Source organism: Leptopilina heterotoma, unplaced genomic scaffold (assembly GCF_015476425.1).
Source record: "Leptopilina heterotoma isolate Lh14 unplaced genomic scaffold, ASM1547642v1 Lhet_220, whole genome shotgun sequence".
Taxonomy (NCBI): Eukaryota; Metazoa; Arthropoda; class Insecta; order Hymenoptera; family Figitidae; genus Leptopilina; species Leptopilina heterotoma.
The window spans coordinates 69,907-82,011 of record NW_025110938.1 but is presented as its reverse complement, the minus strand read 5'-3'; the positions used below and the strand labels follow the sequence as shown (position 1 = coordinate 82,011).

The 12,105-nt window shown below is 24.5% G+C and overlaps 1 protein-coding gene across 8 annotated transcripts in view; it reads left to right on the top strand.

Moving 5' to 3' along the window:
* Window positions 1-12,105, top strand: part of LOC122502100 (protein CBFA2T1) — a 42,590-nt gene that overhangs the window by 19,378 nt on the left and 11,107 nt on the right. For all 8 annotated transcript variants that reach the window (XM_043612000.1, XM_043611998.1, XM_043612002.1 and 5 more), the window contains 2 exons: window positions 6,152-6,558; window positions 8,498-8,644. In XM_043612000.1, coding sequence (XP_043467935.1) covers window positions 6,152-6,558; window positions 8,498-8,644 — 554 coding nt within the window. The remainder of the gene's footprint in view (window positions 1-6,151; window positions 6,559-8,497; window positions 8,645-12,105) is intronic.

The following is a 12,105-nucleotide window of genomic DNA, read 5'->3' as shown; positions in this document are numbered from 1 at the left end:
GAATTTACGTCCTTTTTTTCGAAGAAAATCAATTGTTTGAAACTTTTTTATAAAATTCTTCGCATTATTTCAATTATTTCCATAAATAATAAAACTGTTTCCTGAATTTCAATTATTTTAAATACAATTCTAATTGATTGCTTCGAAAAATGTAATTATTTACAAAAATTTTATTAAAATTCGGCAAAAGATTTCAATTATTTAAAAATTTATTTATAAAATTCTTTACCAGAATTGAATTTTAAGAAACATTCAATTATTCAATAAATTATTTATTTTTCTATTTAAATAATTGAATTATAGTAGAATTTTCTAATAGAAATTGATTTAAAAATGAATTTCAGTTATAATTTTAGAAATTCTCAAAGAACTTTTTCGAAAATTTATTAAATAATTCAATTATTTTAAAATTTGTTGATTAAATTCTTTATGAGAATTGTATTATTCGATAAATTATTTATTTTTGAATAAAAATTATTGAATTCTTGTAGAAGTTTCTAATAAAAATTGATTTAAAAATGAATTTCCGAAAAATCGATTTATTATTTATGAAAATAATTGAATTCTTGCAACGAATTTTATTACATTTTTTTTAAATAATTGAATTCTTTTGAAAAATTTTACTACTTGTTTGTAAAAATAATTGGATTCTTCCGAAGGATTTTATTAGGATTTTTGTAAATATAGTTAAATTTTTTTTGAAAAATTTTATGGTAATTTAAATTATTATAAAACATGAAGATGAATTCGACTCGAAGTGATCGATTTCTTCATGTTTTACAATTTTAATATTTTGATAAAATGTTAATTTTCAAAGGTTTGAATTTGAATGTTTTGAAGAATTTTAATTCCTACGTAAAAATAATATGTAATTAAATATTTACAATTACAATAATTTAATTTACAATTCAAGAATTAATTACAATAAAGAATTAATTAATAAAGAATTAATTTACAATTTATTTATTTATTTATTTATTTATGAAAATATCCCGCAGTCCAATTGGACCATACATGGGTAACGAAAACTAAATTATAAAAATATAACAAAAAGTAACAATCATAATTATAATTCTTGTACAATTACAAGAATTCAATTTACAATTAAAGAATTAATTACAATAAAGAATTAATTTACAATTAAAAACATTTGTAAATGTAAAAGAACATTTTTTTGAGTATTTAATAATTTTTTGAGTGAATCAGAATATTTTTTAGGATCAGGGAAAAAAAGTGAAAATTTTGTCTGAAAATCAGGGGAAAAAATTAAATTTTTGTGCGGCTGTCCTGTTAGGAAAGTCATAATTATAAAATTAAATTTAAAAGCAAAATTCTTGGTATATAAAAATTTTCCCGTTGTTATAAAATTAAAGGAATTACAAGAACAGTTTTTCTGTACTAGACATATATTATAGTTGCGGAGAATTGAGATGATGGTACCCGTATAAATAGGATGGTGAGCGGGTGCACTATATACTCAACACTAAAACATTTGGACCCCGAACAGGTTATCTGAGTGAGGAAGAGCCCGCAGCTACTTTGGCTTAAAACCGTTCACATTCGGACTCATTGGCCCAGTCTTGATCCCTTTTTTTTTAAAATACACTTCCGGCGTGACAATTCTCTCCCTTTTTTTTTATTTGCAATATTTTTCTTAAAGAGTATGATAGAATCAAGTCTCTCTTTTTTTAATATTGCATTGTTTTTTTTAGATTGTTTCAACAATCATAGATAAGGCGCAGGAAAAAAGTGCACGCGATTCACATAGTATAGGGGAAATTGTGATCACAAAACGTGTTGGTGAGAAAAGCTCTTATGGATTCTAGCAAGCAGGCAGTCTCCACTGATGAGAGTATATAGAGAGAGAGAGTGGGTTCGTGTGTTGTGCCTGGTCCAGATGCGATAAGGCACGTCCAACACTTCCAACGGGATTCTGTTCCTGGCTGATATCATATCCGGAATTTCTCGAGCTGGTGGCGTGTAGAGTATTTTCGCGATAGACTGTGTGTGGAAGTTGTGACACGCTTACGATGAAAATCGTTTTCATCTTATCCGCTTTTCGCAGGACCCAAGAAAATCACCCGCACCAATTTCTTCGCTACGGAATATTTTCCCAGGGAATTTCTTTCCCTGGGGAATAAATTTTAAATTGTACAAGAAAAGGGCGAATGGATATTATGTATATAGAGAAAATTTTGAATAATTTGAAAAAGATTTGTGAAAAACAGAGAAAAGAAAAGAGGAGAGAAAGTGATCAAAAGACAACGTTGCCAGAAGTCACGGAAATCAGGGAAAAGTCAGAAAAAGTAGACTTAGTCACGGAAATGTCAGGGATTTTTATTAAAAGTACAGAAAAAAAAATTTAATTTTTAGAATTCATAACAAAGTTCTTTAATTTAATTTAAATAGAAATTTTAAAGAACTTTGATTTTTGGAAAATTTTAATAATTCATATTTTTATGAAATTAGTTAAACTTTTTAAAAATATTTAAACAATTATCAAAAATAATGTATTTACAGAAGAATTTTAGTCAAAAATACTAAAAAAAAATAAATTTTAGACCAATTACAACAAATAATTGTAGAAATTCAATTATTTTCAAAAATAATAAAATTCTTCCCCAAAAATTCAATTATGTTCAAAATTTTTTAAAAAATTCTTGTCAAAATTTCAATTATCTTTATAAATAATAAAATTCTTCTCCGAAATTCAATTATTTTCAAAAAGTTTTGATAAAATTCTATGGGCAAAATTTCAATTATTTTCAAAAAATTTCCTCAATTTAATAATTTTTAATATCTACTATAATTTTAATAAAATTTTTGAAAAGAATTCAATTATTTAAAAAACTTTTGATAAAATTCTACGTAAACATTTAATTATTTTCATAAATAATAAAAATTTCACAAGGATTCAATTAGTCGTAAATTTTTTTTATAAATTTCTTCGCAATAATTCTAATTCTTGGCAAAATTTTAATAATCATTTTCAAAAATTTTCCTCAATTTAGTGATTTTCAATATCAATTCAATTATTTAAAAACTATTGTTGATAAATTTCTTTATGAAGAAAAATGTTAAAATTCACGCATTGTAGCGTGAATTTTAACATAAAAAAAATAAAATCATAAAAAAATTAAATTTGAAGAAGAATTTCGGAATAATCGAAATTTTGTAAAATTGGATTGTAAACAAATGGATTGAAAATTCTCAAAGAACTTTTTCAAAAGTTATTTAAAATAATAGATTTAAAGAAGAATTTTAGTTAAAAATACTATTATTTTCAAAAGTGGCTAAAATTCTTCGCATAAATTCAATTCTGTTCAAAATTTTTTTTAAATTCTCGTCAACATTTCTATTATCTTTATAAACAATAAAATTTTTCTTTAAAATTCAATTATTTTCAAAAATTTTAATAAAATTCTTAGCAAAGTTTCAATTATTTTCAAAAAATTTAATAAAATTTATAGCAAAATTTCAATTATTTTCAAAAATTTTTCCCAATTCAATGATTTTCAATATTTCTTAATTTAATATAATTTTCCAAAAGAATTCAATTATTTAAAAAAAAATTTTTTGATAAAATTCTACGCAAACATTCAATTATTTTCAAAAATAATAAAAATTTCACATAGGAATTCAATCAACAAATTTTTTTATAAATTTCTTCGCAATAATTCAATTATTTAAATTTTCATGAATAATAAAAATTTTTACAGAGATTCAATTATTTTCATAAATAATAAAAAGTCATCGCAGAATTTCAATTATTTTTAAAATACAATTTTAATCAAATATCTCGAAAAATGTAATTATTCTAATAATTTTTATTAAAACTCGTCAAAATAATTCAATTATTTAAAAATTTGTTGAAAAAATTCTTTGTGAGAATTTAATATTAAGAAATATTCAATTATTTATTTTTGCATTTAAAGAATTCAATTCACGAAGAATTTTCTAATAGAAATTGATTTAAAAATGGTTTTCAATTTAAATTTTAGATAATAAATTAATTAAAAGCATTACAGCATGAATTTGTTAGAAATAATTGAATTTCGAAAAGGTTTCAAAATTAAAATCTTTGAAAATCTGAATTTTTCATACTTTTAACTAACAATTCTGTATAGAATTAATTTTTTTGAAAAAGTACTAGAATTTTTTTTTTAAATTATTTGAAGATTTTATTTTCTAATATTTATTACTTAATATATATTTAATTGAAAAATTTCTTAATCATCGAAATTTCTCGTAAAATTGAATTGTAAGCAAATGGATTTGAAAATTGTTAAAGAACTTTTTCGCAAATTATTAAAAAAAATAGTTGATTTAGAGAAGAAGTTTAGTTAAAAATTGTAGAGAATAATAATTGCATTGAAATGATGAAAATAATTTTTAAGAAGTTACAGTAACAATAATTTTGGAGACGATATTATTTTTAAGGATAATTGAAATTTTGAAGAGGATTTTTTTTTAATATTTTTGAATATAATTGAATTCCTGCTAAGAATTTTATTATTTTTGAAAATGAAGAGATTTTTTTTTTAAATTTTCGAATATAATTGATTTTCTGCAAAGAATTTTATTATTTTTGAAAATTATTGAATTCTTGCAACGAAAATTTTAGTTAAATGTTAGTTAAAAATTCTAGAAAATAATAATTGAATTGAAATGATGAAAATAATTTTGAAGAAGGTGGAGTAACAATATTTAATGATTTTATCACTCGGTTAACTTTAATTTGTTATAAAACATGAAGAAATCGATTACTCCGAGTCTTCGACTCGGAGCAATCGTTTTTTTTCATGTTTTATAATCAATATTCTTATGAGTCGTTGAATACAATCAGAATATTCTTTAGTTTCAGCAAAAAAAAGTGAAAATTTCAGTCTGAATATCAGGGAAAAGTCAGGTGAAAAGAGCAGAATAAAAATTTTGTGAAAGAGATCCTGAAAGAGAGATATATAGATTATAGAAAGTGGGTGGAAGTTGGACTGAGAAGGGATCGCGATCAAAGCCATCTGTTGCATTGTCCCGGCAATTAGGAGGCGACAGCTGAGTTCTCCACCGTACTTACTTCCTGCAGTGATTCTCAAATCGATGGACCAAGTGTGCTTTATGAATTCTCCTCTCGAGTAGACGTATAGAGATTGGTCCAATGGCAGGGAACGAGTCAACGTCCTGTGACGGGATAAACCACGTAATCTCGTAAAGTATCACGTTCTTATGACAAAATGCAACGATGCGATGCATTATCGAGAGTTTGAGCACTGCTGCAGGAAGTAACAGCTGGTCCAAGGGATAGCAGCACAGCATCACCTTTATAAATGTGTCACCAACTTTTCCAAAATATACAAAATCACCTCTTTTCTTTTTTTTTTGCAAATTAGCAATATCAATATTTTTAAATCGAATAAATATATATTTTGCTTCGAAAACGATACTGAAAAAAGGGTACCCGCAGAAAGGGTACCAGGATAATATATCATCCGTTTCGAAGAAATAGATAAGAGAAAAAAAAATGAGAATTTAGATTAAAAATTACAAACAAAATACTTAAAATGGAAAAAAGTGTTTGATCAATAATTAAATTGATTTTGAGTTTGAAGGTCTAATATTGATATGCGTGCTTTTGCTGTACTTTGGTTATCGGCATTTCTGTTTTGCCATTCCATTTGTTTTGCAACGCACAAGGCCAGAGGCATTTCGCGAGATAACAGAGAGTAGAATACTAGCAAGACAAGGCGGATGACACGACCCGTAATTGCATGTTATTCGCTGCATACGACCGTATATGGAGAGGAGGCTTTTGTACCCACTATCACCCACACCAAAATTCTTTCACTCTATACACATTTTGTCATAAAGTAAATTGTAAATTTTTACTCCAAGTTATACACGATTAAAAATTTCGTAGATTATTTCTCTATTTATCGAGAATCGAAAAGTAGAAGAATTTATAGAAGAATTTTAGTTAAAAATTGTAGAAAACAATAATTGAATTGAAATGATGAACATAATTTTCTGGAAGAAATATTATACAAACTTCAAAATTTCCAAAACTAATTTTATTATTTTCTAAATATATAAAAATCAAAATGAATAAATTGTTGAAATAGTAAAAATATATGTTTTTTTTTCGTTCTGCTTTCAGTTACAACAACAGCAATCAGTTTAAAGTCATCGTCGAGAGATGAAAGTAACTTTGAAGTTGGAAATGAAAATCGACAATCTTCTCCGGCTCAAAAATCACAGAATAACAAAAATAATAGTTCTCGATCGGAAAATAAAGTCAATTCAAGATCATCGGACAATGAGAGTCCATTATCATCGCATCAGACTTTTATTCACAATGAAAAAGATGATTCATCTTCAAAATTGGAGGAAACAACGGGAAATAGCGCCGAGGGAAATGGAATATCTAATGGATCTAAATCAATTTCCTCCATATTTTCTGGACACAGTAAATTGAGACGACTTCTTGGTACTCTGGTTCATTTTGCAATGGAAATTTCACTTGATACCGGAGACACTGTCAGAAGTCTCGTTCTTGGATTATTGGTAAAGCCTTTTTTTTCTAGTTTATTGAATATTTTCAATATCGAACATTTATATATCAACATTTTGAATATTTATAATTAATTTTATTTTATAACTATAATAGTCCTCGAATATTATAACATTTTCGACTTATTTTAAAAAATTACGACTTTTTTTACTTTTCTTCCGAATGTTGCAATAATTTTTAAGTATAAAATGCAACTTATTTTCGAAATTTACAATTGAAAAGAGTTTCAATAAATATTGAAATTTTGTAAAATTCAATTAAAAATAATTGATTTTTTTTAAAGTGTTTTTTAAAAATTTGGAAAATAATTGAAATTAAATTCCTCAGAAGAATTTAATTTTTAAAACAATTTTTAATATATTTCGAATAAATTCAATTATTTTCTAAAATCTTAATAAATTCCTTTCGAAACAATTCAATTATTTTTATAAATGGTAAAATTCTTCGCAAGAATTCAATTATTTTTATAAATAGTAAAATTCTTTGCAGGAATTTAATTATTTTCAAAACATATTTAATTGAATTTCTCGGAAGAATTCAAATATTTTCAAATATTTCCATAAAATTCAATTATTTTCTAAAATTTTTAATAATTTCTTCGAAACAATTCTAATACATAGAAAAAATAATAACATTAAAATTTTTTACAATTATTTTTAACATTTTAACAACATATGACTTTTAATTATAGATTTATTAAAATTTTGAAGAAATCGCGTTTATATTAATAATTAAAATTCCTTAAAAATTCAATTATTTTTTTAATAGAATTTACCAAATTTCAATTGTTTGAAAATTTTTTAATTCTATATAATTGAAAAACTATTATCTTTCATAAATTTATTTTAAAAATATTTTTGAAAAATTAATTTTAAGAGTTTCTTTGTTATAATTTTTTGAAAATTAATTAATAACTTAAAAAACATTTTTGTATTTAAATAATAAATCTGTTTATATTGTGGCTTTAACGTCACAATATAAACTGATTTATTTGAAAAAAATTAAGATCCTGAATACATTCTAAGTTGTATTTAAATAATTGAATTCTCTAAGAACTTTCGGAAAATTATTAAAAATAATTGATTTCGAGAAGAAGTTTGATGAAAAATTATTAGATTTTTAGAATTCATGAGAAAGATCTCGATTTCGATACCCGCAATTTAATTTAAAATTCCAAAAATAATTTAAATAAAAGATAATAATAAGATAAGAAATAAAAGATAAATTTTTTGGAATTTCGTTAGGAAATGAAAATTACTTTAATTTTAGAAGAAGAGGAAAATTTTGAATTCTATATAGAGTCAACGTGAAGTGGACATTTGGAAAATGGACTGCACATTGAATGAACAATTTTGAAAACAAATAGCCATAGTATAAAGTTTATAAATCAAAATAGAGTTTTAGGATTTTCTGTGCCTATCACCACGTATCTCTTTGTTAGTGCGGTTATAAAGTATATTATCTTGCGCATTAAAATTGCAATTTAGTGCAAAGTACTGAAATGTATATATACTGACTCTCAATTTTGTCAAATTGTATACATATTGTGGTACGATCGCAACATCAAAATGCTTTTGTGTACCATTAAATAGAAAAAAGAGACTTTTATTTTTATCGTCAAAGCGCATTTACGACTAAATTGTTCTGTTTTATGAGATACATTTTTTTCAACCCCACGCAAGTTTTTTAGCAATGTTTTTCTTTCTTTTTTTTTGTTTTCTTGTACCTGAATTATATGGATTGATTTTAACAATTATTTTAATCTTGAAATTTATTTATTTCTGTCTATTTTCATAAAATATATTTTAGTTTTATTCAATTTATATTTTAATTTTTTAATTACGATTACGATCGTTTATTTAAAAGGGAATATTTTTTTGTCGCCAAACAAAGGTGAATTTACATTTTGTTAAAATCTGTCTATTTTTTCAGAATGGTGCAATGTCAGCTGAGGATTTTCATTCTGCTCTACAAGAAGCTACAAATTTTCCTCTTAGGGGATTTGTACTCCCGTACCTGAAACACTCCTTACCCTCTTTGCAGAGGGACTTGAATGCAGCCGCGAGAATTAACAATCAGGTGATTTCTAATTTTCTTGTTTTTAATTATTGTTTATAATTACCGTTCTCAATTTTTATTTTCACTTTGACTTTAATTTTCACAGTTCAATTTTTATTTTCAGCTTAATTTCTATTTTCCGTTCGATTTTTATTTTCAGTTTGATTTTTATCTTTAGTTTGATTTCTATTTTCCGTTCGATTTTTAGTTTCAGGTTTGATTTCAATTTTAGAATATCGAATTACATTCGTAAGGGAGAAAAATCTCCAGGGCGATGAAAAATTTACCAAAGTTTTTTTTTCTAAAAATTTTCTTTCTTTGGCAAAAAGAAATTCAAACTTCTTAGTTTACGTAAAAAACAATAATTCGGGGGTATGCTTTATTGCGGTAACCACAGTTGAGGGTCGTAAATCATTGCTCAGAGAGTGTAGCAGGTTGCAACGAGAAATGTCCATATGTTCCTCACGCAAATACCTTTTTTTTCATTTTCAGAAAAAAATTTCTTTTTCAATACAAAAAGAAATTATGGGAAAATATTTTCGAATATTATTTAAATCGGTAAATTTTTTTTTTGCAGGAGAAAATATATATAAGAATTAATATTGATGCGGTAAAGTTTTGTATACAAAATCCTCGTCAGCGTATATAAAGTACGGTGATGGTGCTTTAGTTAGTTTATTTCTCTCGTGAAGAACAACAAAATTCACCACAGTTGCGTAAATTTATATCGTTATAGACGAAACAAGAGAACAAAGTAAAATCAACAGAACACTTCTAACCAGCAGATGCCAGTTTTGTTTTAATTTCCCAGGCAGATGTGATCGCCGAATAGAGTTTGTCCAAAGTTATTCGTTTCTGTTGTATTTCGTGAATAGTATTTACAATAATTTTTTTTTATTTATAAATACTGTTTTTATTTGCAAAAAATTTCGTTTTTATTTTGGTTTTCTTTGTAACGTAATATTATCACGGTTGCCACAGGTCAGGGAAATCAGGAAAAATTAAACATTCTCGTCAAAATGTCAATTACCTTTATAAATAATAAAATTCTCTGCAATTCAATTATTTTGAAAAATTTTCCTGAATTCAATGATTGAAAATGAAATAGAAACAAATTTTTTTGAGTATCTAATTATTTTTTATATTGAATCAGAATAATTTTACAATTTCAGAAATTCGTTAATAAATGTAATAGAACATTTTTTTAAGTATCTAATAATTTTTATAGTGAATTAGAATATACTTTTTTATTTTTAGGAAAAAAGTCAAAATTTTCTTCTGAAAATCAAAGAAAAAAAGAAAATTAAATTTTTGTCGCAAACTCGATTATTACTTTTGTCTAAAACGGAGAATATTATCTTTGCTTTAATTGTCAGGAAGTTTGTACAGATTTTGTGGTTGATTGTAGATTGAATATTGATCGGCTAATTTAATCCCCGGGGTTATTCTCTGTCATCATAAATCCACATTTGTTAGTTAAGGCCCTTGTATAGTTGGATGAAAACACATTTCACCCGTTAATCCAAGTCTCTCTCCTGTGTTTCAATTACTTCTAATCCATTCGCAAGTTTACCAAATCAACGCACACTTGTTAATCTCCTCCCCCACGACTGGAATTATTTATTTTCAAAAAAAAAGTAATTGTCAACAGGATTTTTTTATTTTTCAGACAATATTTTCTTTTTCTGCGCGGGAGCAAAATGATATATGGAAGATTTTCTTGGCGAAGAGATACATATAGTTTTGTTGGAAAAAGAAAAATGTCGTTGGTTTCTTTTTTATTTCTCTCGTAGCGGGTGCACACAATGCTGAAATGGCAAGGAAGTTATATTTCGGTCCGAAGAACGACCCCCAGCTGTTGCCTGTCTCGGAGGAGAGAGTCGAAAGCTGCTAGGTAACGAATTGCAAATTAATAGTGAGCATTTACATTTTCCACATCACCCCCTTCTATTCCCCCCCCCCTGTGCGCACCTACACATCCAAATCGACCTCCATCGGGAAACTGAATGCACCAGATTTCAATGATTATTAAAATACATTTGTTTTTTTTTCTTCAAATCAAAAATCTCGAATTCTGATTTTTTTTTATTCCTTTTTTCGATTAGAGGGAAAATTTTTTTCCAGCGCAATTTTTTTTTGAGATTTACAAGCCTTGGATATTATGACTTTTTCGAATTTTTTCGACTACTTTCAAATAATGCGACTTTTATCAACTTATTTTCAAAAATTGCGACTTTTTCGACTATTCTTCCAAATTTTGCGACAAAATAACGTATTTTTAGTATGAACTGCAACTTATTTCGATTGTTACCTCTAGTATGAAAAATAGTAGACAAATCTTTAAAAAATTATTTTTGAACCATTTTTCTAATTAAATTTTTGAAATATAAAATTAAAAAGATTTTGAATAATTGAAATTTTTGAAAATTTAATTAAAAATAAATCATTTTTTTAAGCATTTTATTATAATTTTTGAAAATTAACTTTTGTAGAATTTTAATTGAAAATTTTGGAAATAATTGAATTTCAAAAATTTTAATGAATAATCTTCAAGTGTAAATTCATTAAGAAATGAAAATTAATAAAAATTAGGTTCTAAAAATAATATTCAAATAGTTTTGAAAAAAGTAATTCTCTGAATTATTTCGTTCTACTTTTTAACGACAAATGCTTAAAAATTTATTTTTGAATAATTTTTCTAATTCAGTTTTTGAAATATAAAATTAAAAAGATTTTAAATAATTGAAATTTTTGAAAATTCAATTGAAAATAAAAATTTTGGAAATAATTGAATTTTTTAACATTTTAATGAATAATCTTCAAGTGTAAACTCATTAAAAATGAAAATTAATGAAAATTAGGTTCTAAAAATAATATTAAAATAGTTTTGAAAAAAAATTCTCTGAATTATTTCGTTCTACTTTTTAAAAATTCATATTACATATCTTCAATATTTTCGATATTCAATATTTTCAATATTTTCAATATTTCCGAAAATTCAAATACACACGCAAAATAATAACATTAAAATTTTTTTAAATTATCTTTATAAATATCATTTTGGAGAAAATAATAATAAAAATTTTTAATTCAAATTCTTCAAAAAATTATTATTTTTTTAAATTATACAAAAATTCTTCAATTATTTTCGAAAAATTAAATTACAATATTTATGAAAAACTAATTCTTAGAATTGTGTTACAATAATTTTTTAAGATTCAATTACTTTCGAACAAAGTGAATAAAATTTTTTAAAAGTTTCCTATTTTAGAATTTTTGAGAAATCATTTATAATTAAAATTCTTCGAAAAATTTGACTATTATTTTCTAGTTTTTTAAAAACTCAATTACTTTTAAAAGTAAAATTTAGTTTGTAGAAAATAGTTAAATTTTTCGAAGAGTTGTAGTTTTAATTTTTAGAAATTATCAAATTTCAGAAGTTGAAATTTCTAAAATTTTATTTCTCCTGTGAAAAAAAGAAA